Source organism: Accipiter gentilis, chromosome 1 (genome assembly GCF_929443795.1).
Source record: "Accipiter gentilis chromosome 1, bAccGen1.1, whole genome shotgun sequence".
In the NCBI taxonomy this organism is placed as follows: domain Eukaryota; kingdom Metazoa; phylum Chordata; class Aves; order Accipitriformes; family Accipitridae; genus Astur; species Astur gentilis.
In genome coordinates, this window is record NC_064880.1 from 42,058,619 (window position 1) to 42,086,263 (window position 27,645).

The 27,645-nt window shown below is 43.0% G+C and overlaps 2 protein-coding genes across 7 annotated transcripts in view; both read right to left on the bottom strand.

The window, feature by feature from the left end:
• Positions 1 to 2,959, bottom strand: part of LOC126038766 (uncharacterized) — a 53,501-nt gene extending 50,542 nt beyond the window's left edge. Inside the window, exon 1 of one of the 5 annotated variants that reach the window (XM_049800982.1) lies at positions 2,745 to 2,959. Coding sequence is in view for 1 of the 5 variants with exons in the window: in XM_049801029.1 (XP_049656986.1) it covers positions 2,745 to 2,791 (47 nt within the window). In the remaining 4 variants the exon portion in view is untranslated. Of the gene's footprint in view, positions 1 to 2,740 lie in introns of all 5 variants that reach the window. The other 4 variants (XM_049801029.1, XM_049801001.1, XM_049800991.1 and 1 more) reach the window with 4 other exon arrangements.
• Positions 2,960 to 3,804: 845 nt separating this feature from the next.
• IQCB1 (IQ motif containing B1) lies at positions 3,805 to 27,614 on the bottom strand. Of its 2 annotated transcripts, XM_049804139.1 has the most exons (15): positions 26,961 to 27,614; positions 25,974 to 26,136; positions 24,185 to 24,314; positions 21,864 to 21,957; positions 20,724 to 20,823; positions 20,181 to 20,353; positions 19,335 to 19,415; positions 17,388 to 17,500; positions 16,185 to 16,294; positions 11,201 to 11,343; positions 10,625 to 10,773; positions 10,031 to 10,159; positions 9,498 to 9,654; positions 8,175 to 8,404; positions 3,805 to 5,231 (listed from the first exon to the last, which is right to left on the bottom strand). In XM_049804139.1, the coding sequence occupies exons 1-14, from the start codon at positions 27,076 to 27,078 to the stop codon at positions 8,175 to 8,177; spliced, it is 1,890 nt and encodes a 629-aa protein (XP_049660096.1). In that variant the 5' UTR covers positions 27,079 to 27,614; the 3' UTR covers positions 3,805 to 5,231. The 2 variants fall into 2 exon arrangements, with proteins under 2 accessions (XP_049660096.1, XP_049660105.1); XM_049804148.1 differs by lacking the exons at positions 3,805 to 5,231; positions 19,335 to 19,415 and having other exon boundaries at positions 7,421 to 8,404.
• Positions 27,615 to 27,645: the final 31 nt, after the last annotated feature.

Consider the following 27,645-nt stretch of genomic DNA (forward strand, 5'->3'; position numbering starts at 1 on the left):
TAAGTAAAAACTGGATTGTGTCTTCTAGTAGTTAATTTCTTCTTCATGGTTCAAAACTGGCTCATACAGAAGCTGCAGAAGGAATCACCTTGGAAGTCCATGGTTTTGTAATCAGAACCTCCCTTTCAATTAGTCATATTATAGGGCTGTAAATACAATAATTCCATCAATACTATGGAACAGTCATGCTGCATTTGTATTAACATAAACAAGTGCTAATGTGCCATAGAGCTAATCTGATATGACAGTAATTGGCTGATGCCCAGCCATGGAGGCCCTGGAGCTATGCTTGCTCTCTCTTCTCTAAAAGAACTGTCCTCTGAAACAGTGGAAAGGAAACAAACCGTGATACCATATCTTGCCTGCCAGCAATGAACCATGCTCCTTGCAACTGCAGCACCAAGGTGTTTGGGGTTGGGGGGGATTGTTTGTTTTGGGGGGACTGTATTTAAAGTGGAACTTGATCTCCTACAAACTTAAACTTACATATTAAGAAATCAGGATTTCCAGAACACCTTGTAAGACTAGACCAGACTCAGCAAGCACTCAATGAATATTAAACCCAGAAAAGCCAGAAAAGCATTCCATCTCCTCCTTTGCCTTCCCTCTGAGACTACTGGGAGCTGCACATCATCACCTAGTCTGCAATAGGCTTTTCTTACACAGATGAAGCTTAAGAAGCTTAAAACTTTGTAAATGCTTTGAGGCTACCATTGTTGCCTTGTGCAATGCTCTACGGACAGGGCAGCAAGACTTAAATCTGAGACTGCAGCTGGGGTTCTCTGGTTAAAGGCCTTAAAGGAGATCAACATAAGCAATGCTTAAGGATGGGAACCAGATCTCAAATGCAGCCCATCTCCTGTCTGGGCCATGAAAGGAAGCGGACAGACTCAAAACCAGGCTAGATCAGGAGTCTTCTGGGTTACAGTCACAATAGGAACCACTTATTTTGCTTTTGGAAATAGGCCCTTCAAAGAGAGTCTCAGTGAGGAGAGACCTGTCTCTTTTGTGACGGACGCTGTCAAAGAAGTCACAGCAGATATCTAGGCTTTCTGTATTTGGCTCACCAGCTCTGCGCATGCTTTGCTGTCTGGCTGTACAATGCCTTGGCTAATGCACTCTCATTCATGATGGAGCTCTTGGGTTCTACCCCAGTACAAACCAAAGAACAATCAGAGACTTGTTTTAATCAGAAACCATTCTTATCAACAGTATGGCACTAGAGGCACATAATTTTTGGCAATATGCAAGAGCAGTGTCGCAAAATCCCAAAGCATACATGTCCTGTCAGTGCCCAAAACAGCTCCTGGAGCAGCCAGTAAAATTAAGGGAGAATTTCATTAGAGGAGGTGGGGAAGAACACCCTAAACAGAGGATTTAGTATCTGTGAGATGATGGCTTAGGTTCTGGATTTGACTTAAATCTTTCTAGGTCTCCGATCTGCTCCTCCATCTGTAAAATGGGATCAATAAAACCTCCCCGACTTGCAGCAGGGCTCCCAGTCTTAATTTATTTCTATGAAGCATTCTGAGAGCCATGAATGAAAGAAACCGTTACCAAGCCCTCAGGCTTTACTATAATACCAACAAACAATGCAGAGTTGTTTATAATGCTTTTCAGTGCCACAATGACTAGGAAATGAAGGAAGGCAAAAGTGTAGATGCACCCAGCCCTGTTTTGCTGCAGCATAAATAAAAATGGTAGGAGCAGGTTTTATAGATCTCCCTCTGGGGAATTCTGTCATAGCTACTAATTTCAACAATGCAGTAAAACTTCTACCTCTGTAGATTCAAACAGATGCCCTTGCTAACAGCTCAGGTATCGCAACCTACTATGAATTTGAGAAAATGCATCCTGGAGTTGAAAACGTTATGAATCACATGGAAACAAATTAAGAAATGACTCACTTGCACCCCGCAGATTTAAAGAGCTAGGTGCTGCTCAGCTACCCCTTACAACAATTAAACTCGGGCTAATACAGTACCAGCACACAATATTCCACCTTGCATAGGACGAAAGCCCCCAGGCATCTAAAAGGCTCTAACCTGCCAATTTGCAAAGTTGCCTCTGCGGCTGCTGTTTTAGGACCCGGAGAGAAAAAGCCGGGGGGCTCACCCGAAGCCCTGCGCAGCGAGAGCAGCAGCCGCCTCCAGCCCGGGCGAACAATTTGCCCAGAGCAGAGCGGTTCAGCTCGCTCTCCTGCGCCAACGGGAGCCACCGCTAAGGGCTGCGAGTGAGGAGCTAGCAAATGCAAGGGGGTGGGGGGCATGCGGGAAACGAGCAGGTGTCAGCCGGGAAAGGTGTGGAAGGCTCTGGGAAGCGTGTGTGTGTGTGTGTGTCCCGCTCCCGCAGCGCTCCCCGAGCTGAGCGCGGAGCTAGCGGTTGTAACCCGAAGAGCCCCGCCGGGGCAGGCAGAAGGACCTGGGGAACGGAGACCCAACGACCAATTAAATACATGAAAGGCTGCGCCCGGTTCCGCTCCGTGTGCCGCCCCGAGAGAGGGGCAGAAGCCCGGCAGCGGCAGGGAGGCCACCACCAGCCCCGCAGCCTTCCCCGCCGCGCAGCCATTTGCCTTTGTTGCGGCCCCGAGCCCGCAAGGTGCGGCGCCGGGGCCGGGGCTGGAGCCCGTGCGGGCCGCGGGTCGCTCTCCCCTGAGGAGAACGGCCCCCGCAGCGCGGCTGTAGGGGAGCCGTCCTGCGGGAGCGGCTGACGAGAGGGACCGCCCGCCGCCCGCACCTACCTACCTGCGGAGCCCTCCCGGGACGCGTCGCCTCCCGCCTTTGTTGTGCATGCCCCGGCAGCGCCGAGCCGCCGGCCCGCCGCCGCCGCCGCCGCCCGCCCGTCCGTCCGTCCGTCCGCCCCCTCTGCGCCCGCCGAGCCGCAGCCAGGCCCCGGCTTAGCCCGTCGCCAAGGCAACGGCGGGCGCGCGGCGGCGCGTGCGGCGCGGGTGGGGTAACGGTAACGGCCGCGGGGCCCCGCCCGCCGCGAGCCCGGGCTTGGGGAGGGGGGAGGGGGCGGTGGCTGAGGGGACAGAGCTGGGTGTCCCCGCGGGGCGTGAGGCGGGCGGGGGCCGGGAGGAGGCGGCCCCTCGGCCTCGGCTTTATGGGCACTTGACTTCGGGGAGGGCCGGGCGAGGGCTTGCGCTGATGGAAGAGGAGAGGGTGGCAGCACCGCGGCAGCTCCTGCGGGACCCGCCGCGGCCAGGACAGAGAGGAAGAGGAGGAGGAGGAGGAGGAGGAGGAGGCGGCGGTGTCTCGGCTCGGCAGCCACCCGCCCCGCTGCCCAGCCCTGCTCCCCTCCTTGCCTAGCGTGCCCGGCAGCTTCCGAGCTGGGCTGGGGTTAGCTCTGGCCTTCCTCTTACGCTGCTTGGGATCCTTCATTTTCCATATCGCGTAGCTTTTCTTTAGATTGACCACCTCGGAAGTCCCTAATATCTGGTCAGATTGGACGTCCTTTTGTCCTAAAGCAAGCGTGGCTCTGGTGACTTTCGTGACTATCTTCCTGTACCAGCCTTCACAGGCTTCTGCACGTGACAGGCAGTCTCGCTGGAACCGTAATAATAAAGAGAATAAAGCCAAGGCGAGGATAATGCCTCTGTTTTTCCCTGTTCCTGAGCATAGCCATGAGTTGTATCCTGCATTTGCAACTATTTCATTTTAATTCGCCATTCGTTTTAGGGGTAGCAGTGCCAGCTTGAACGCCTCTTTGCTTTCAGTCAGTCAGGACTTGGCAAACTTAATGGTTGCTTTGATTGTTTCTAGGATTAAGTGTTGCAGTTCACTGGCTCTACCGTGTAATGCTGGGTTGAGCTGGGTCTTGCTATCCGTCTTGTATGTGTGTATGTTCATCTTGTTCCAAACAGGCAGGTGCTGGATTGGTGAGATGTGCTAAATGAAGTTTCCCTGACCAGAATTACTCGCTTTCATAGGTTTTATTAAGTGATCAAGCATAGGTAAAGACATTGTTCCTGTTTGAGGATGTAATTCAATAGAGAAGAACTAAATTCTGCAAAGAAACTCTGAATTTGGAGCAAAATAAATAGCATGGCAACCCTGAGCTCTTTCTGCATGTTCAACATCTGATTATACAAATGTTTTTTCTTCCTGGGGCCTGTCAAACTCCCATTCCACCTTAGAAGAAAGCAATTTCAGTGGCACTGGGCTTACACAGCATCCTCCACTGAAGGCTCTTAAATTACAAATGCAACATACGAAACCTCCCTCAGTAAGCCTCATCTGAGAGAGGAAAAGAGAGAGGCAGAGACAGAATGTGCTCAAGGTCACAGAGGAGTTCTCCGGCACAGCTGGGAAAATTTGCCAGAGCTGCGGTGTCCTGACCTTGGTCCTCACCTGCCAGACTTTGCCTTCCTGTCCTAAGACGACAGCTGGAGTAAGCCCAGCCCTGCCTTCAGGGGATGGCAGGCACCTGTCCTTTAGTTCCCCTTGGTAAATCTGGGCCCATGCATCACTCATTTAGTAAACAATCTCTTTATCAGAGTTTTTTGCTGTACGCAAAGATGTCAGGAGGATGACTGGGTGTTACTGTGGTATCAAGAAGGATGGTAAGGAGAACTTGGAGACCTATTGTGATGATCTTTGCAGCTCCCTATGCAAAGAGCTGCCTCCTTTTCTGATGCATGCTAATTTATAAATAGCCCCGATCCCGCTACTTGGAGAAAGCTTTCATTTCTCCTTGTACTTGATGTATGTGATACTCTGCAGTGGAGAGCAGATGTTTATACCAGATTCTGCTCCCATGGAAATCAGCAGTAGAAGACTTGGAGGCGAGAGGTGAAATAGCATCAGGGTTATCTACTGTTCTCAGCTCAAAGCTCCTGTTACAGCCTGTCTGAAAGGCCAGGAGACGCCCTTAGCAGCGTAGTCTCAAGCGCATGCCAGTGTCTCTGCTGCAGATCAGCATCCTGTTGTTTGCAGAGTCCAGTTACAGCTAAAGCTGAAAAAGAAGTCTATCTGTCTGCATAAACAGGAATTTTCCTCAATTGCAGGAGCCAGCAGAGGACACTGCTTTGTCTCTGGCTTTGAAAGGGCTGAGCATTCCTTTTTTTTTTTGTTCCTTTTACTGCCTTCTTCCTGCTCCATGACTCTGGTGGCACCTTCAGAGGAAGAACAGTCGCTGTCCCTTCCTTTTTATCCATATCCATCAAAGGATTTTCTTTTCCAGGTTGTTTGCTGCTGCCGAAGCTGTATCAATAATGCTCCTGTATAGCTTTACTTAAGAGAGGGAAGAAACAAAACCACATGACAAATTGGTCCAATTTATCACAGCAACAGAAACCTGCAATTCAGCTAAATCGCCCCCACAGGCCAGCTTAGACAGCGTCAATATTTAATGACATGAGCACCGCTGCCTTCGCAGCTCCAGCTTCACCTCTGCCCCTCCTCACGTCACAGTGTGCCCCCCCAGGTTTGTCACTCCCCCGGTGGGGGAGGGCACCCCTGCACTTCCTCCAGGGCAAGCAGGGTCTCTCTCCAGGCTGCCAGGGCAGGCCTGCTTGCTATCCGAAGTGGCACAGCCCAGACCTGCTGAGTACGACCAAATTCTGCCCCTTTTCCTACCTGGCTGGACTACCTGTGCAGCACATTTATGCCTGAGTAACAGCTCCCAGCTTTCTGGGTGTGCCTGTGGTCTGCAACAAGCAGACAAGCGGGAACAGGACTGGACCCATTTCAGTTCACAGCCTCTCCTACAGCCTTTTTTTGGGTGATCGTATAACCCAGACAGGACTGTTCACCTGATAGCAGGTTGGAAGCAGCTTCCGTTCAGCTGTTTACATCTGTTCCCATTGTTCAGGCAGGAATATTTTATCCCAGAAGGAGCTGCAGTGAAATAAATCGCCAGCAACATGTCCTGCATGTGATGCAGGAGGACCTGAAAAGCGGATGAACCAAGCCATGCCAAATCCCTCCCACCTGTGAGCAAAGGGGGGCAAGCAGGGGAGCACAGGGATCTCTTCTGCTGGGCCCAGACTCCAAGCTGGCCACAGCAACTGGCATCCAAGAGCATCTCCCAGCTCTGCCCTGGCATGCTGCAGTGGCTCCTTTCTGGCTTGCTCTGCCTGGGACAGTAACGGGAACAAGTGACAGGTCAGACGGTTATATATGGCCATAGGCACGTTCCCTCACAGCTCTCTTGCCTCAGTTTCCTTGGTCTGTAAAACTGAGATGACTGAGATCTCCTGGTGACAAGCACAAAGTAAGGAGAGGCATTTTTATTTATCAGGGCAGTGGTGGGGCAGGGGAACTTGCACTGCCGAGCTGGTAATAAACCACCCAGCAACTTGAATTCCTCCAGCAAGACTGCACCTTCCACCAGGCTCTCTGTTCACTTCAAAACCCCCATTATTCAGCAAATTGCATATTCCAAAGGGGGAGTTCATTATCCACTCCAATGGCAGTGAGTGGCAGACACCATTACAATAAATGGCTTTTTGGTAAGATGGCTTTATAATGCCCTTGGTATTTAACACTGGCCAGGGGTGCTCATCTCTTTACATAAAATACATTAAGCAAAGCACCTTTGTGAACATCTCTCTGCGCTAAAGAGCTGTTATAATGAGGGTGATTGGGAATAAACATAACAGCAGAGGCTGCTGTCTCAAAATAGTTGGCTCAGTGGCTGCACAGCAGAGGGGACTATGATGTGCACAGAGGACTCACGTATTTGCGAGGGAACAGCTGGCTTGCTGCAGTTCAGATAGAGACACTAAGCCTTTTCCAGCACCAGAGCTTGGCAGCTGCTGGGGGGTAGCTTCTATCCCGTGGAGCACTTTGTGACTGTCCCCCAGCCCTTCCACTCTGGTGGTTGTAGGGCACCTGTGTTGTTACGGGCATGGCCTAAAACTAATAGCAGGGCTGTGCAGAACAATATGTAACTCAACAGACACATGCAAGTGCCCTGGCAAATAGTTAATGGATTGTTCCACCAGTTAACTCTCCAAGAAAGGAGCTGAGAGCCAATTCAGTGCCTTCCAAATCACAGTTCTGCTAAAAAAATTAACATAGAGCACAGCTCTTCCTCTTGGCAGCTGTCCAGTTATTAATTTCAATGTATCAGCTGCATCTGAATGGGCTTGGGCTTCTGCCCACTATTTCTATTTATTTGTTTTCCATTCATCTCCACTAAAATTAAAAATCAAAACCTTCTAGAAAGAATGGAAAACAAACATGCTGAACCAGTACTGCTGCCCACATAAAACTAGCAGAATTCACTGCACTTTCTCCTTGTCTGCAGTGAGGTAAGATCCAATTCTTAAGACTCTCTGGGCCTTTCACCTAAAAACAAGTGCAGGCACTTACAGCACTAGCTGCAGCCTTGAGTTCTCCTTGCTTTCTAAGCACATCGGTAAGCAGCAGCCTTCGGCCCTTGACTGTAGGTTTTTACTGTGTACTGGGTCACAGTGACTGCAGAGGCCCTGTGCTAGAGACCTTTCTGGATTAAACAGCATCTGCACGGTTTAAGAAGACAGAGCTGATGGTCCAGATGGTCACACTGAGGCTACAATCCCATGTAACAGTTTGGACTGTGCCCATGTTACAATGTACTGCATTGGCTGTGGAAAGAACTGCATGCTTTTAAAGGAAAACACATTTAATTCAAGAATATTGACATTTTTTTTCCTCCCCTTGCTTTTTCCCTCGTTGCCATCAAGCAGCTGGTGTAGGTTCCTCAGGCTAAGCTTTGCCTGTGCTAACAGGAGTTAGCTGTCTACCCTGCCATAAGCACACAGCCTGCCTAGTGCTTGCTTGACTTCTTACTGGTATCTTGGTTTGTTCTGGACCCATCTTGATCTCAAAGTACATCACCTGATAAAATGTTTTGCTATAAAATCCCAGGCTTTTACAATAGCATGATTCTTTACACCGAATGTGAATAAGAACTGAAAAGCCAAAGGTTATGAACTTACTTTTAAAGTGATACAAATTACAAAATATCCTCATTTACAATTACAGCAATCTTACTTGCAACAGCACAATCAATAGGATCTAACTGTTGATGTACAGAAGAGTTTCTTAATAAGTAAAATGCACTAAAATAAGGCTTTGGTCTTTTTCAGTACTTTGTCTTACAATTCCACTGGTCTCCTTCCTTAAAAACACATGCAAGTGAATGCATAGTGCAAGGTAAGTCGAGTAAGAAATTCTTCTGCCTGTTACCTAAAACGATTTCCTTCCACCAATAAATAGAGTTCCCAGTTCTGCATTTAGGGCATCATCAGGAATGACATCATCCTCCATAAACTCATCTCCAAGCTTCTTCCACCATGGCCAGTGAGTGTATTTCAGCATAGTGTTGTGGGATTGCCTTGCCTTGGTAGCTACAGGGATTGATCGACTCATAAAGACATCAAGATCTTTTTCTGTGGTCTTTGCTAACCCTGGAGCACCTGTAAGAACAAGGAGAAGAGTTTTCTGGATTTTGTTTGCAGTTTTATGAGTATTTCAAACAAAAAAAGAAGGAGCACTACCCTCCCACTTCCCACTGTCCTAGGTCACTCCTTTCCCCATGCTAGCATTACAATTTTATGGCTGCATGATAAACCTGATTGGAGAAGCAATCCAAATCAAAGCTAATCTGAAAAAATAAATACATAATGTGGGAGGGAGAAGAAGGGGGAAAGCAGGACTACATCATTCAGGTGCAGTGGTGGCACCCACCAAAATGACTTCTTGTGAAACTATGACCTAAGAGAAAGAAAAGCTCCCGGTCGCTACTGCTGGATCAGCGCTCCTGACACAGGGTGACATCAGCATAGTGTTTCCACCGCTCTGGCACAGCAGCACTGTGTATTCCCTGCCTGGGGGACCCAGCACAGTGTAAGAGTGTGCTACTGATCTGCCTGTTCAGGGAGCGATGAGCTGCAATGACACAGCACGTGACAGACTAAATAATGGAATTCAGTAACTTGCTGAATTTTGTCTGGGTTGGGTGCTCTCTGGTGGCTGCAGTTTGCTATTCTCGCTCTTTCACTCCAGGCTACTTGTCTGGAATTAAGATAGCATAATAGTGAATTCCATTTCAAATAAAGCCAGGCCAGAGAAAATGAAAACATGACTCGAAATTCATAGCTCAAAGATTTCTCTCTTTATCTGGAAGAGGTGAGAGCACTTCAACCAGTGGGTTACTTACAACACAAGAAAACAGAACAAAGCAAAACAAGTACATAGGAAGAGATTGTGTGAGATCCCCTTCTTAGAAATTTTAATGCCTTTTACAGGGCGATTGCTTTTCTTGTGAATGTATCAGAGCGAGACTTTTAGTAGAATAAGATGCTCCTTGAAAAGCAGGTGTGTATACTTAACCTATAGCAATACTCAGATAATCTCTAACAAAGCCTGAATCTCAAGATAAGGCACATGGCAAAAGAAGAAAGATATTTCAGATTTGAAATGAGGCTTTACCACTGTTCCCTCTAATGTTGTCTCTAAATTAGTTTAATCGAAATGGTAATCAAAACTATGACCAGAGCAGACACATACTCATTAGCAGCTCCACATCGGTGTTGACCTGAGCCAGTAAGGCCTCTCTTCGCTGCGCTGCTCTCTGATCCAGTCTGCTCCTCAGCAGGAACTGTGCCAGCTTTTCCTGGGCTTGCATATGTAATTCTTTACTCATTTCTTCTGACATTTGGGAAGCCTGGAGGAAAATAACAGTTTATTACCATTAGGAGCTAGTTATTTTAAATCTTTTGGGGGCAGAATAATCTCTAAACAAGGAATGCAAATGCTGTTCTTGTTAACTTAATAATTTTGCTTCCTCTGCAGCCCTCTACAAAGCTATCCATCATCAAGTATATAAATCTTCCAATTACAGTTTGCTTTGACCCTTTTTATTAGATTAATGGTTAAAATCCCCAATTTCCTAGTGCCTTGCTGTCAAACAAGCAGGGTTAATATATGCATACCTCACATGGATTACCTTGATCAGAATTTATGAAGCTGAATATATTTCATCCCTACAGTATTTTATGTTGCATCATTAATGCAAATTATGAAATGACTAAGAAACAGACCGGATGCAATTTGATGTAGTCATCCACCTTCTGCTGCAAAGCTAGTCTCTGCTCATCAGTCAGTCCCTTGGGATCTTTCCAAGGAGAGAGAAGTTTCCTTCTTCTTCGTTCTTCCAAGAATTTACAAGCCTTTGTAAAGAACATACGAGAATATGACAATCACAGGCAGTAAGTTTGACTTCTTGCTTTGTTTGTAATCAATCAGTGAAAGAAGAATGTTTCAGTACTGCATCTGTTAAAGTGTAAATTTAGCTATGATGCTGAAAAGGCAACATACAATGGTCAGCATGAATACTAAATAGTAAGTAAGAACTCTCATAATACATTACTGACTCATCTGTAGTATGGTGAAATTCCAACCTTAGGTGTCAAAGAAGTAGCTCTTGTAGTTTAGTTACAGGACTGTATTAGGCTTTGTAACCTATGCAAGGTTTAACCTGTCTAAGCACCTTGTGGCTCTAGACTATCATCCTCTGAATAATTTTTTAATAAATTATGGCTACATCGACAGTAAGAGAATAAACAGAGCTTTTTGAGGGATCACAATAATCCACTCAGTCCTGTCTAATGTTAAAATAAAGTATATATACTTACTGCTCTCTGAATGACAACAGCTGCTTTATATTCCTTAAGAGATTGTTTTTGTTGATGAAAATTTCTTCTTGCTCTATACCCTCGCCAGAATCTCTGGATAGTTAATGCTGATTTCCCTTCCATTTCCTCCATGTACTTATTTACCTGACCTACAAATGTTACAAAAATCCAGTTATAAGACTGTGGGTTTGGATCTCTTAACAATTTACATTTTTAATCCTCAAACTAGATAGTACCAAAAAAGCTTGGGTGCCATTAGTTAAACCCCCCCCTTCCTCCAAGGTCTGCTAGCTGTGGGCCACATCTCAGAAACTTGTAGCTGCAAGAGAGCTTTCTAACACAAGAAAACTTGGTTTCCCTTTCTCCTGCACCATTCTGAAGGCAGCAGATCTTGATCAGTCATTACTGAGCCCTTGTAGAACTAGCAAGTTCTCTGTCAGATAATTGGGTCAGGAGAAGAGGCAGTAAGACTACAGTGCAAACAGATATGCAAGATTAAGAAATATATTTGGGGAAACTATTCTTAAAGAGACCCAGACACTTTAATCTTCTGATATATTTTAATATAAATCATACTGGCATGGATTATTTCCAGTAAGGCCAGCTGTCGCTCATGGAAGAGTCTCATGGCCCTCTGTCTCTGAAGTTGCATTTGCAGTTTTAGAGCCTCATCTTCCTTCTGTTTTTTTAAATGCTGCAGCTCCTGTTGCCGTTTAGCTCTGCAATACACAAATACATTAACAATTAGCTTAAGTTGTACATTTCTTAAAAGCAACTCTCTCCTTCTGTTAAATGGCCCAGCATCAAGGGAGGAAATCCATAAAATAATCTGCCATCCCAGCTGCTGGCTGCAGGACCACACCAAGCAATGAGATATCACCTGCAAGCTAACAAATTACCACACTATCTATCACCATGAAAAATTTTGAGCCAGTCATTCAATCTGGTATCAAATCAAAGGATATATTTTTACTTAGGATAAAGTTCTAAGGACCCTGAAGGGAACAATGTTCCATGTGGGACATTGACAGCCAGCATGAACTAGAACATCTGGGGAAGAGCTAAAGCAACATTAGCAGTCTGCTCCAGTACTCACCTTTTCCAGTGCATCAATCAGCATGTATGACACCTGCTTTCCATAATACATTCTATTATTTTTGTACCGACTGCAAGAGTAGATCAGAATGTTGGCTGTTAAGGCTCACTTCCTAAATTTGGAGGGATTTTTTTTCTCCAGGAAATCCAGCAGGAAATCCAAACCATCACATTTCCTCCATCAATTTTGTTAACAGAACACTAGGAAAGAATTTTCTTGTAAATTCTTCCTGATCTGTACTAGCTGTTGTAATTTGAAGTTAGGATGTTGCCTCACTGTGCTTGGCATTGGAAAAGCCCCAGCAGATGTTACACAGATGAGACAACTGAAAACTCTGTAACTGGCCCTGGAGTGTTTAAGCTAATAATAGCCTGTATATCAATTATATATACACACTAACATTAACATGGAGACTAATATATTAATACTAAATATACTGATGTATTGATACTAATAATTACTGAGACCACTTTGACATAGTTTCGGTGAAGCATGAGATGCTGTGAGCTAGGACTCCCCCTCCCTTCACTACCCCTTCTCATCCCAATGGCCCTAACCTCATTAGCAGCTTAACGCTTGAGACTTTACAAATGTACCCTACAATGAGGTAATGTTGTGATGACTCCTATTCTCCTGTTGCAGCAAAATCACTTCCCTGCTCAGGACCTGAGTACCCCCACTGGGCCCAGAGCCCTGAGTTCTGCTCTCCTTTAGCACTTTTCCAGAGACAATGAAAGGAGCACCTTAAGCACTAGGAAAGAAAAAAAAATTGACAGGGCACAGGCATAAGGGGTGTCAGAAAGGGGGGGGGGGAAGCCATAGACTAGAACTAATGTCCAGCAATTTTGGTATTGCTGCATGTCACATACCTTTAGACTCACAGTACTATTGAGTTATTTGTGTGTTTCCCATTGCTAGTATAAATGGAGTTGTAATTTTTCCACCAACCATACTTTCTCCTCAGTCTCCATAACTGGGTGGAGAAAGGTGGGATGGAAGCTATTTTGTGGAAAAGATGCTCTGGATTTAAAGATCTGGCCTTAACTGATAAAACAGCCTCCACCACAATCTGAGAGACCATAATCCTTTTATGACAGTAATGCAGACTTGAAGCGTGCCCACACATCTACTTACAGAGACAGATGATGATATATGTGATTACATCAGAATGGTCTCAAGGAAACTAGAGGTTTTCCGCCCACACATTTCTGAGAATTAGAGCTGTAAATCTTTGCATTTTTAATCCAGGCAGGCACATATTATACCTCTAGGTGGAATGATGTCACAGGATCAAACAGGACTTTTGATGACATTTTCTTGATAAAACTATTAATAGTTTTCCCTAGAAATTTTTATCAGCTCCACTAGGTGGAAAACTACAAGAATGTTTCATGAACTTCTCAGATGTGCATCCATGAAACTACCAATAGTATCTGTCAGGTATTTAAATGTTTCATTTGATACCGATTCTTTCCTGTGTAGTCTGCAAAACACATGCTCTTCTTCATTCGCTGTTCCTCCTAATGATAAGACATATTTACTTGCACAAAACCACATTGTGAGAGGGAAATGCCTCTGAACAAAAGCAAAACACACACAGAGTAAGATCCAAGCTTCCTTCAGCAGTTCATGGTACTGATCAGCCTTCCTCTGATCATCTCTTTGTATGTATAAAATGGTTTGATTTTTGACGCATGATTAATACAAATTATTGCTATTTTAACAGTTCTACAATTAGCTATGTAACAGTGAACTAACTTCAAGGAGACATTACAGGCTTTAATATTCACCAAGGAGACATTTCTGAAACCACAGAGTTTCAGAAGTTTATAACTTGCAGAGTTTAAGATCTTCCACTGCAGCTGCAGGTGAGCCAAGTTTGGAGTTTCAGCCTCAGCAGTATTTAACCACACTTGTTCTAAAATAAATCTGTGAATATAACCAAAACCTGACTGTTAAAAATTAAAAAGTCCTCTTGCTAGCTTTTCTAAAGTCATGCTTACAGTATTCCAAACACTATTTTTCAGCATAACACTAACTGCAGCTTTGACCTAGACAGGAAAAAACCCAACACTGGAGCTGTACAGTTACCGTATTTACTCAGTGCATTGGGACTGACTGAGCCAGGAACATACAACTGTAAGGATATTAATAGATTTCCACTCCTCTCAATATTAAGCAAACACATTCAAAAGTCCATTTAAATGACTCAAGAACTTCTTAAGAGGCATGTGCTAACACAATACTGAAAATATGACACAAGAAAGTCAATTATCTTGTTGATTGCCAATAGCTTCGCCATCCTTTCCCTTCTGCTTTACCATGTTATGTCTTAGCCCATTATCCAAGTTTTCTGGGCTATGATTTTGGCTTGCAACCTTGCAAGGTACCTTATGAGGGCAGGAATATTGGTTCAAAGTGTATAGTGGAGTAAAAAGGAGTGACAAGGATGTCATTCTCTGTCTTTCAGCACAAATGCTGGAGTGGCTGATGGCCCTCAATAGACACACTACTTGTCCCTGCAAATCTTCCAGAATTTAAAGATTACACCCTAGATAGTCCAATAACTTCTTAACACCAGTCTAGACGACAAATCATAACTGTCTGCTTCCTAACACCTTGATCATAATGCAATGTGATTTGACTAATTGATTTCTAAGATCTAGTTTTGATAAAGTAATGCTCAACATGTGCAAAAAAAAAGTTGAAAAAACCTGCTGTGTAATCCGAACTTGATCTAGATCCCTTAACCTATGTTAAATTTACACTAAATTTCTCAAAAGATTTAGCCTAACATGTGCTAACATTACTGCTCAAATCCTACTTCAAGTAAGACAAGCATTATTTATGTAGCTTCATTCTTCTGTGGTGCTCCAAGTCAGAGGATACTATTTTTAGGTCACTGAAGTGACTCCACTTCCAAGAGTCAAAGATTTCAAATATTAATGAAGAACAACATCTTACACGGACTATGGCATGGCAGATTGGAAACTCCAGGACAGCTCCACATTCAATTTATGGTGGAATTTTGTGTCAAGTTAACTGTGAGCCAGTGAACTGTTCTACCACCAGTACCTCATCTTCTAGTGCTATTTAGTGCAATCCCATGCTACAGCGTGACACACTTTTTTCTATATGCCATAGATTTTACACAGAAAACATGCAAAAGCATCATAGAAGCAAAGTTTTTTCAGAGAAGTCTGGCAGCTGGGAAAAGGACAGGTACTGCTGGAAAAGCACATTGTTTGGATGTCTCTGCTAAAAGAATCTGTAGTGAAAGAGCTCGTATTGGCATTACGTTACCTTTATGCCTCAGAAATAACAACTGACTGGAAAAAGGCATCTTCAAGATGAAGGAACTCTTGGTCAGCCCAAACTTATGCCCTGGGACATGGGAGCAAATCCTCAGAGAAGCTATTTCCAGGAAGGACAGGAAGGTGAATTGGAATTGCCAGCATAGATTTATCACAGGCAAATCATGTTTGACCAGCCTGATTACCTTGTGATGAGATGACTGGCTCTGTGGATGAGGGGAGAGCAGTGGATGTCATTTTCCTTGACTTTATCAAGTCTGTCATCACAGTCTCCCATGCAGGGCAGGGCTGACACTCAGAGGAACCTCCACAAACACAGAAAATGGGTCAACAGAAACCACATGAAGTTCAAATGGGAAGTTCTACACGTGGTACAAAATAACCTCATGAATGAGTACAGGTTGGGCACTGACTACCCGGACAGCAGCTCCAATGAAAAGGACCTGGGGTTCCTGGTGGGTGACAAGTTGAACACGAGCCAGTAGCATGTCCTTGCAGTAACAAAGGCTAGCTGTGTAGTGGACTGCACTAGCAAAAGCAGAGGCAGCAGGTCAAAGAAGATTATTATTTTGCTTTACTTGGCACTCTTGAGGGCACACCTGGAATATTGGCCACATTCTACTGGGCCCCCCAGTAGAAGACAGATATTAACAAACTGGAAGGATAGAGACTGTCCATAGACAATTAGGGCTATGGAACATATGATATACAAGGACAGGTGACAAGATGGGTTTGTTTAGCCTAAAGGAAGGGAAATCCAATTTCTGTCTTCCACTACTTAAAAGAAGCATTACAGAAAAGACAGAGCCAGACTCTTATAGGTGCACAGAAAAAGGACAAGAGGCAGTGGTGAAAAGCTGCAACAAGGAAATTCCCACTGGCTGTAATGGAAACATCCTTCACAAGGCAAGTCATACAGCACCAGGACAAGGACCAAGTGAGGTAGTGGGTTCTCCATCCTTGGAGACCTCCAGAACTGGATACAGCCCTGAGCAGCCAGATCCTGTTTTGAGGCTGGCCTTACTTCAAACAGGACATTGGATTAGATGACCTAAATTTTTTCTGTCACTCTGTGACCTGAGAAAAAACAAACCAAACTTTCTTACTAGATTCTTCTCTTTAGTGCTTTTTGCAAAGTCATACGGTTTACCTGAAGCTCCTCTGTAAAGTGGTCACTGCTTGGGGTAGTTTTTTCAGCCTTTTCCTTGTCTGAAATCCCCTCCACATAGCCTGGATTATACAAGCTGCTTCATGCTGCCTCTGAAATTAATAAAGCAATTGGTAGAATATTTTCTCTGCATATAAAAACAGTTTATTACTGCTTGTATATTTGGAACAATCTTAACATTTGGCCAAAAAACATCAGTTTTCAAATGCATCAAAATTCAGTATTTGTAACAGCTTGGGGAACTTAAGGTCTTTTAAGACAGTTACTATCATGAACCCTGTACTTGCTCCAAGGCAGCTAATCTGATCATCTGGATTGATGCTCTCTGTGGTAAACAAATGAATCTACAGCACAAATATAAAATATATATTAGTTGCATTAATCAATTTTAGAAATTTTTATTTAAAACACCTGAAGCACTTGATATTTCAAACAGTGATTCAATGAGAATACCTACACTAGAGATAACAGAAAGACAAGTTTGGAGAACTAGCGCCAGGAAAAATGTTACATTTGCAGTATGATCAGAAGTCACTGAAATGCAAGAAACATAAAATAAAAATCAATGCTATTCTTAAATTAAATTTAAAATAACTAAACCACAAAACACCTTGCTCTGTTGAAGATGAAATCAGGTCTCTAGAAACACAACCCCAATTTCCTTTAAAGTATTGTCTCTGAGAAACCTGCATGTAAAATTCTGTTAAGAAGTTCATAAAACACACATTGCCTCTTTTATTGGGAACACAGCCCAGAAGACATTCTTACTGAACTTTTCTCTATATGACTTAATTCTATGTGAATGCTGCCTAGAATTCAGAGATCTAAATTTGTAAGATTGATGTGAGAAAAGCAGATACAGTTATTTTTTGTTTATAGTTAGCAAAACAAAATTGTATTTTTTTCCCCTACAGTTGTATAGAAATCTATGTTGAATCCGCAACAGAAAGTCAATCTCTCAAGTCACAGTCCCATGCCTTAATCATGGACAATTTCTTTATGTCTTCAAAGATGATGGAGGGAAAAAAATTAATAAATAGGAAATTTTAAAATCCATTAATATAGTGAAAAAATAACACAGGCTTTGAAAAGCGTCAACGAAGTGATAAAGTAAATCCATTCTAAACACAATAAATCACAGGGAACTAGGATTTAACATGCAAAAGTCTTATTAAACTTCAGCACCTGCATTTCTCCTTTTCCACTGGATTGTTCCAAGTACAGCAGGTCCAAGAGTTGACTGAGATCTCTGTCAAATCCTTTGCCAGTCCATTGTTTACTTAAAAGCCCTTTTAATCCTAAGAGAGAGAGAAGCAGCATGTGATACCACTAAGGTGAATTTTTCTTTTCAGGATTTCAAACTAACAATTTTCAAAAAATCAAATCTGATTCTATGTGCAAAGGAACACTAGAGTTGAACATCATCAGTCATCTTTGACTTTCAATGCAGAATATTATCAAGTAATATCTGGTGCTCCAACTATCACAGATAAGTATTATAGAGTGAGTGTAATTTTGTATGTCCAAGTCACTATCTATTTTGTCTACATAACTGGCAGTTAAATTATCAATGTACATTCAGTGTCTTATCAGTACGTCATTGTAAAGTACTAAAAGGATGTAAAGCACCATGCAAGTGCTTGGTTTTATTACTACTGCTTTCATATTTTTCATGATAAAATTTATTTATTTATAACTGAATTCTTTGATGTCTTATCTGTATTGCATAGTGTAACTGTGAGTACATGTGCGCATCCAATCACTGAGACAAAATAGCTTTTTAGGTTCGCAGTAGCTAAAAAGCACACTTGTGCTCGCCCCACAACACACACACACACAGACACTCCCTGTGCTGCACACAGGACACAAGTAGACACTAAACATGCTTTTCAGCTTTGTATCAGACAAATCCCAGACCTTGAGAGTTATGCAGGGAGTTGGAGGGAAAAGAAAGGAGGGCAGGAAGTAGACACATGTTTGGATAGCCTCCTGAAGAACTGCAGATTCAAGTAACTCTTCCATCTTCATATCATTGTCCATAAGCAAATTTATACACTGGGCAACTCCAACACTCATATATACTTACAGGATCTGCATATGGAGCACAAAGTCCTTCATGCAAACAGAAATGGCACCTCTGTTCTATCACATGTGCACCATTTTGGAAAGACAGTGATGGTTAAACACTTCAGGAGAGAGACAGGCGAGACTCCAAATGGAGTCAGTGGGTCCCCTAAGGCTGCCTGAGCTCTGCAAAAGCACGTAGCCTGGCTACACAAGGCAGTTCCCTCACAGAAATCCTGTGGGTCTGATGCAACCAATTGCCAGTTTCTGTATGGACTACACAGCCATATGCACCTTTCAGCTACTGACAGGGAGTAATGCCTCAAGTGTGCTTCTCAAGATGTGTCAACCCAGGCAGACAAAAAGACCAGAACCTCCTGGAAACCTGATGTAAAGACTGTGCTAGTCTTGGAGATGTGAGGTTCAGGTGATGTCCTCACCTCCAGCAGGCTGCCTTTCTGACAGAAAGCTTAGACTGAAGTACCTCATACTGGCAATGGCTCTGAGTCACTGTGAAGCCAAGTTACTTCAATGAGATGGCCAGATGGTGGAAATGCTGTAATGCTTTCTTTGTTGCTGCTGTTCCTCAAACTACCTAAAGGATTCCAAAGCCTGAGTGAATACTAACATAAGGACTCTAACTTTAAAAAAAAAAAAAAAGCGGGGGGGGGGGGCAGAAAAAGTGGGTTTTTTTTCTTAGTGGAAGCAGGAAACGTGTACAGAAGAGATGAAAAGCCTCTAAATGACTGTGGCATATTGTGATTCCAGAGCAAAATAAAGCATAATCCTTTGATGGAGACTTGCACCTCTTCAGATAAGCCAGCATTCTACAGCTGGGATGATCAGACCATCACAGCAGCTTCACAAGAATCCACAACATGGTATCAGCCTTAGGCATGTAATGCTTAATTTCGTACCAAAAGGAAACCCTCCTCTCTCAATTCTGTAGGCAAAAGCGTTGCAAAGCTGCCCCTCTGGTCCAGAAGTTTATCTGGCTGGTACTGCCTAACAAGTAGTCAGCACAAGAGTAAAAAAAGGGAATTGGACATTTTTTTCTAGCATACCCACTTCTTACTGTCCTTGTCCCCAAAGGACTGAGGCTGCTTATAAGTAGTTTTGACCATCGATAACATCCAGAACACAAGAGACCTGGAAAACATCAAAGCCTCTGTCTTAGTTTCCATGGGCATGAGAGAGGACTAAAGGGTTTTCTGGAGCTCCCTGTGAGGCTAGAGACAGAAACATTACACAGGACACCTCATTAAATAATGAATAACATAAGGCAAATTATATGCCTACTTGGCCTCCTCGCCTAAAGGCATCAAGACAAAACAATAAACTCATTTCATGAATTTTTGGAAAGAGTTCATTCCAATCACTTGGATATCAAAAGACAGTCAGCTCCTCAGTAACAGAACAGCACCTATCAGGTAAGCAGACATGTAACAGCCAGGGTCAGAAGTTGGTTTTAAGTAAAACTTTCATGCTTCTGGACTAGTGAGCCTTAGCACACTGGCAGATGTCTGACACACGGCTCTTACTGTGGCAGTACAGGCACCCTGCTGCTAGGATCTCTCAATATCCAACCTGCACAGGAAAAGCAGAGGCAGAACATCACATAGAAAGAAGTAAAGCCAAACAGGTTGGAAGCAACAAACAACAGCTTTAAGAGACAAGTTGCCACATGCAGAGTCCTCAATACACAGAAGATAATAAATCCAGGAATCAGAAAGAGGCATGGCACCTTAAAGTACAATGAAAATGAACAGAAGAGAAGGAAAAAACCCAACATAGCACTGCAGTTTCCTTCTGTATTGGATAGTTATTGAACCGAGATGGGAAACCTCCACCTTTGTATTTTTACAGTGAATGTAAGAGGAGGCAGAGTGATTGGTCCCATTCATGTTTACAAACCTTTGTAGCGAGCTGTGAGCAACTTCACAAGCTGCTTGCAAAATTTTGCCACCAATAATAGCAGTTTTGTAGCAGCATTCCCTATGACAGGATTGGTGGTAGATGAAAGCTTATAAACAAGTTCATCCAAAACAGAGTGAAGGGTCTCTTCGTCAACCTGAAGCAAGACAGAACTTTAAAAAGAAGAAAAAAGAAAAGGCAGGGTGGGGGACAGAATTGAAGTGTTAATTACAGACTATGAGCTTTTTAACAGTGACTTATTTTTAGGTATGTCAGGCATTCAGCAAGCCAACATACCCAGCTAGCTGGACCAGCAAACTGATCCAGGCAGTACTACTGTTTCAATCAATTGATTCCCATTTCCTCAATTTAACAACATGATAAAGAAAATAGCTATTTTTTCTATTTCTACAACAAATATTAGGAAAACAAAAAAAACCCACAACAATTCTTGTATATGAAAAAGTTCTGTTTTACCAAGCAGTAATGAACTGAGTTTTAAATTTAAAATTCAGAAAAATCAAGGATATGAAAACAACTAACCTATTCACCCTCAAAATATTGTGTAAAACAGACATCATTGTAATTGCTGTTTCAACATCATCTGTTACTAACAACTGCAGGAAGTGATCATTTTGCAGTACTGCAAAAAAAAACAAAACCAAGCAAATAAGAAATCATGCAATCAGAACCAGACTTGAAAATACCATAAAACAAATAAACTTCATTATGGAACATAAGCCATAGCAAATAAAACCAGATACTGTTTCTGGAACAATCTCTCTCTTTTATAATTTTTACACTGAAATTTACTGGAATAAGTAAACTACTTCAACATCCAAAAAACATGTTGAGCCCTTTTTTTTCTGCCTTCGGATATCCCTCTGGTATTGCAATGGAACAAAAGCTTTAAAAACCTTTTATGTTACACTAGTACCAGTTTCTTATTACAACAGTGGAATTATCACTGGGGCAACAATATCTGGAAAAGATAAGGACTTCAACCTTGACAGTTTGTTATACCAGGTTTAATGCAAGTCCACTGATGTCATTAAAGCACCATCTTTTTTATTCCAGTGTATCACTGTCTACATATTCAGTAATTTTTATGGTCGTGTGTGTTTTTAGTTACACTTCTTATGATTCTTAGGGGTTTGTTCTGCATTAGAAACAAAACCAAATTCTGCTTTTTAAAATCAGTGTGATTAACATCAATTTAATTGAAAGGTTATTTTGGTCAAAGTGTATAGTGAAGTTTGTTAGGTATTTGTAAAATTTCCTGGCATGACAACAACTTCAAGCCTATCCACTTTTCAGGGCTGACAATGTACTCTGATCAAATTTCTGCATATGTTAATCACACACAGGTAAAAAGATCAACTGTATCTTATTGGTAAAAAAATCCTTTTTTTTTTTAAGGTATAGAATTACAAAGGGAAATTACAGGAAAACCCTTTTAATGTTTGTCTCCAAAAGACTAGAAGGGGAACTCTAGTTTCCATTTGGTGGCTCTTTTCCATTTTAGATATTGCTGTTTCTGTTGAGCGGGCTACTTTAAGAGATTGATTTAACATTGTCTCCAATTTAGAAAACTAGGTGGAGATCAGCTTAGAAGTGATTCTTGATACCTGTAACTTCCATAAATAAATTTTAAGATGTTTTATGGGTTTACTTTTCCCTTACCGCATGCCGCTAGCTGAATATGCCCACCGAACAGCCAGCAGATGGCATCAGTTACTGTTTGGAACCAGCGTAAAAAATCTTGTTTTTCTTCATCCTAAACAAAAGAGAGGTAGGTAAAAGCATGTGTATGTCTCTTCACTGAGGACTTCAGCTTGATGTAGTGGGAAGGTTCATATGCTTCAGGGATTTGGAGACCAAAACTCCATCAAATTCCTGAATGAGGCTGGTGAAACCATAGGAACCAATCAAAAAAGTAACTTGTAAGTCCTTCCAAGGCTAGAGATCAATCAACAAACTCTAAACATACTAAAAAAAGCATCCATTCCTGAAAAATCGTAACAGTGAGAGAGAAGTCTTGTTTGTTCCTTAAAAAATATTTGATAGCATAGGAGGACTAATAAGACAAATAATAGCTCAGTACAAATGCATCATAGATTTAATCCAAAAAGTGGGAATTATATTATTTAAGTTAAAGCACAGGAAAAAAGGGTACAAAGTGGGCAAGGACACAGTTAAAATGGAAAAGGTTCCTAAAAACTGGCATGGTGAGGCTTCAGAAGCACCTCCTCGGTGGAGGTCTGGGAGCAAACACCAAACCACTATTAAGCTGAAGTTTGATCAGTTTGCCAAACAGACTACGTTATGTGCTTGCCTGTGATACCACTGGACTGGAAAAAATGACCAGGAAGAATCCAGGTTTGAACGCGTGAACACACATAGAGACACACAGCCTAGAGTCTATGTTCCAGGTGTGAGCTATAGGCCACTGGAAATCTAAAATCCTGGTGTGTGGGACAGCTAAGGGGCTTTTGATAGTACTACATTGCTGAAAAATGTTATAAAGCACTTGGCCTGATATCTCCCATACTAATTGAGCCTCCACAAATGAAACTCTGGAAAGACTATTCCTAGATCCATGCTGTAAGTTCCAGCCGCCAGTCATGGCTTAACTTTGTATTTGGTTCTTACTGACAATGAGAGAGAGAAAATCACAGTAATAAGTTAAGCTGTAATACTATCTGTTCTGTGTTTTGGCAATACGTCAGCTTCAGAAAGCTATTTCAGTACTTCCCTTGACTTCAAAGACTTGTACAAAAGGCAAATGAGGGCAGAATAAACTACAAATCTCCACTGGTAGAGTGGGACTTCCAAAGTTCCACTGAGCAAGCATCAAGTCTGGGTGCCCAGTCACCTCTGAGACCACAAGGTTTAAAACCCAAAGTACTAATTATAACGTTGACTGCATTTGCATTCAAAAGAAATCTTTGCCCACAAGCATGACTCAAGTAGCATGTAGGCTGAGACATAATAAGAAAGTGTGGGGGAAATTACATATTGCGGATAAGATTCGAGTCTCCTAGGATGTCATTCAGGAAGCTTCCTTCTTAAGCACTAAATGCGCTTCTGAAGTATTGAACTAACAGAAAGTATGTTAGTCTACTGATACTTTCTGAGAATTGATGGTGATTGTGGTGCCCATCACAATACTCCACAGGAAAACTCTGACTAAGTACAAGAAGCCAGTGAGCCAAAAAATGAGATACTACGGGGAAACAGGGATATTAAAAGAAACTATCGGAATCCATGAGGTTGGTTATTTAAATTACTTGTGGGTTTCATTTGTTGGTTTTTCTCCTTCTGATTCTGGGACTCAGAATGCTTCAAAAGCATGAGGGAACCTAGCTGGGCAAAACCCTTCTTCTCTGCAAAGAGGGAGAGAAAAGTGAGAAAGTGTTCAAATCTACAAATTCACACAGTCTGCTTCTGAGGTTCCCAACATGCAGGTTCAGCAGCAGTGAGCGTTTTTGGAATTTTTTGCCAATTTCATGGCAGAAATTGTATGGCAAAACAAACTTCAACAAATCTGATTTAAAATCTTCAGACTTCCTAAACCTTTTTTTGTAAAGCTGAATAAAGCAGTGGGAACACAGCCATTACAAAGACTGAACTAATTATATGCAAAGTTAAAAAGACACTACCGTGACTGGGATGCTGTCTATCATACAGCTCTAATTCTACCATCCTACTTCTACTGCATTTCTTCCCCCTACCTTTAAAACTTGTCAAAGGTAGTAGCCAAACTCTGTACACAAACCTATGGTAACCAACTACAAACTAGCTTTCCACATGTAATGGACCGAATGCTCCGCAATAAGAGATTTCAGTTTCAAAGCTCCAAGGTGTAAGAAAAACTGCTGTAATTTCTGGAAAACAAATTTTCATAAAACAAGTGCCCCTAGAATAATTTCCTACTTATAGAATACGTAACCTTGGAAAGTTGACAGAGGTTCTCTGCTCTTTTAACTATGAAATTTAAATACCTTGAGTGCTCGGATAAATCGTGCTTGCAAGCGTCTTCCCAAAACCAGAAGGTTGTCTATAGCTGAAGGAAGAAATTTCTTGTGGAATTCCTCAGGATCTCCTTTCACCTCTAGACCTACACAACAATGACTGAAGGGGGGGGGGGGGGGAGAGAAAAAAAATCAACCTGAATAGTCGAGGGCCTGTTTGAACAGCTTTGAATGAATGTCACGTCATCAGAGAAGAAATGCTTCACTGGCATGGGACAATGCAACACTGAACAACAGTTAACTGCTGTGACTGGCTCCAAGGTAGCTGCCTCAAAAGGAGGAGGAATCACTGGCAGGCTGGAGACAGCAAGTATATTACTACTTATTATAGCATGTCTCAGTTTAAAACATATCAAGGCACTTTCTCCTTTAGCTTCATAGGATCTGTTCAGGCTTGCTCCGCATGCTAGGGAAGGGCTCTGATGGTCATAAAGGGAAAAAAAGGCAAAATAGAAAGGTAGACAAAAAAACTGATACAGGAAGCCTGAAGATGAAGGGGGTGCAGATCAGGCAACAAAAATATGTATAAAAAAAATATTACCACAAAATCTTCAGCAAGTCTGTCTACAACTTTCCTCCAACTGAGGAATACATGTGGGCTAGAAATCAGTTCTTCAGATCTCAGTTTCCTCATTTTACTCACTGCAAACATGTTGGTCATTTGTGGAAGACTTTACAAGAAACTGCATGTTTTACAACTGGGAAGTTTTTCAATTCTGTACTCTGCACTGATAATAGTTCAACAAAAGAGCCTTCCTAACTTTTTATGAATTTTACTTTCTGACATCTTATCTAGGCTTTGTTAGCTTTTTGTGAATGCACACACGTAAAGCTTTGCTTACCAAAGCCCTTGGAAAGCAAATTCTAGGCATGAAGCTGAGATTCATCTAGTTACAAAAGGACATTTTTATAGCTAAAATAAATTTCAGTTTTCTCTGCAAACTGAAATAGCTTATAGGGGATGATTTAAGTATCACACAACTCTGGTGATAAATCTTGCGTCTCTTAGTAAAATTCCTGGCATTAAAAATTCATACTGCAGATATGGCATAAATAAGAGATGGTTGCCTAATTGCTTCATGCCTCAGAATTTTGCTCCCTAGTTAAGCCAAAATCAAGTACAACTTGGGGAAAATTTTAAAACTTAGTATTTGTCCTGAAATTGAGATTGAGATTGGATCACTGGGGATTTGAATTTAAAGTTGTCTTATTTACTAGCTATGAATTAATAATGCCATTCTTACAAAATCACTACATCAAGCTATCTAGTCTGTATGAACTGTGTCCTTTATTATGTCTAAAATGTAAACAGATATTTAAAATAGGTGTATTAAATAGATATTTAAACAGAGTCAAGCCACGATGTGAGTCAACCAGGCTAGAAGATTTTTGCAAGATGAAATCTCAGTAAACAAACTTTTTAAAATAACTGCAATTCAAAATCAGCAATTACTGGGTAAGAACTGTGACACTGATGAGTACTGTTCACAAAAAAAAGGTAAAGCCAACACGAAAACTGTTCCCACCAAGCAGTCTACCTAGCTCCATGAAACACAATGCAAATGAATTAAACAGGATCAATTAGGCTATGCCTGACCCCTCTGCTCTTGACTGCTCCCTGCACTTTAACCCCGGCCTTTCCTGAACAACAAGCCTTGTTCTGGATGGGAGCCAATATATTACAGCTTGAAAAGAAAAAGAGCAAGATGAAAGGCCAGAAAGAAAACAAGAAGAAAACTTCTAGGCAATTTTTTTTTACCTTAGTATCTCTGCTAGCTGGGCAGCAGTAGCCCAGCCCCCACGCAGTCGAGAGTGGTCTTGTCTAAGGACCAGCATGCAGTACTGTGTAAGATCATAATCATATATATCTTGCTTAATTTTTTTGGATTCTTCACATCCCAAGGAAGCACTATTTAAAATTCCTGTGGGAAGAAAGCAGGAGAGACACAAAGAGGAGCATAAGATTCTGATGTGCAAGATTTATTTTGTCTTTTTCCAAAACGTAAGAGAAATATGGGTAGACAGAGCCAGGATTAAGGTAATTCTAAAAGTGCTGACAACAGCATAAAATATTTTGTCAGCATTTTTCACTCCTACAGCTACAATCCATTTGTTAGATTTGGGAAGGACAGCTAAACTTAGGTTTCCATTTTCTCATTACACATTTAGTAGTAAAACATACATTACCTGGGATATAGCCCATTCGTATGAACTTCCTAGGCCAGATAAAACCACAACCACTGTGAAACATATAGCTTCCTTATAATTACATCCCAATTTAGAACAGGACCTAACTTGTTTCTACCGTTTCTATGAGCAGTGGCTATGTGGCAAAAAGAAAGACAGGGGGAGTCACACAGGAGCTCGCAATTGCGTTTCTATGTTAAGACTTAAAAAATTGAATACTGACGACCACTCTGGCTCTCTACCCAAAAGCACTGGGAGAAATGGTTTGACCAAGTGTAAGATCCTTGCCCACATCAGCAGGAGTCTCACAAACACGGTGACAGCTGAGAGGGAGAAAAGACTTCCCCTCCATTTGCTCCCCAGCTCCTCCTCCTTATTGTTGCCAAGCTAAACGCCACTCAATACCACTCTCAGGAAAAGCCGTATTATCAACCTTCCAGAGCTTCCAGCCCTGCCAGAAATATTCAGAAAAACCTTCTGTATATAAGGAGGCAGAAGGAAGATGAGCTGACCAGACTTTACTACCTCATCCTTCTGGTTTAGAAACGGTATTAATTACCCTTTAACTTCAGAAGTAGCAGTGGGATGTCCTGTTCTGGGCTCTCAGTGACCTGAGCAGCTAAGGCCAGTACCCGAGGGTCTGCAGCTGCCAGCCGCGCGCTGGGCGCGTTGGCCATAGGAAACGGAGAGAGGCCCGCAATACCATCGATTCAAGCCTCTTTCCCTTTTTAATTGCTTCGATGCGGGCGCGGGGTCCTTAAGCCACTACTTCCATCAAACCTCCAGCTCCTGCACCACCAGCTGGAAGCTGACGCTCCGCGCCTCGGGCTGCAGCTCTCCCCCTGAGGAAGGAAACAAACATGGAGGAAGCCCCATCCACGCTCCTTCGCCTCGCCTCTCGAGGCCGCGGGCAGCGGGACTGGCTCTGCCAGCAGCGCACGGCTCCAGCAGGGCAGCCCGAGAGAGGCCCCACGGGGCGGGCAGCCGGGGAGGCCTCCCTGAGGGCTGCCAGCATCACCTCAGACACGGGGGGGAGGGGGAAGGGGCCGCGGCAGGGCGCTGCAGGCCAGCAGGGCGGCGAGGGACAGGTGCCCTCTCCCACCAGGGTCACCTCAGTGCCCCCCCCCCAGCCTCCGCTAGTGGCGGTCCCGGTGCCACGGAGGCCCCGGGAGCGGGGTCCCCACGACCCGGGCCGTCAGGGACGCTCTGAGGGAAGCCCCTTCCCCTCCCCCTCCCTCCCCCCG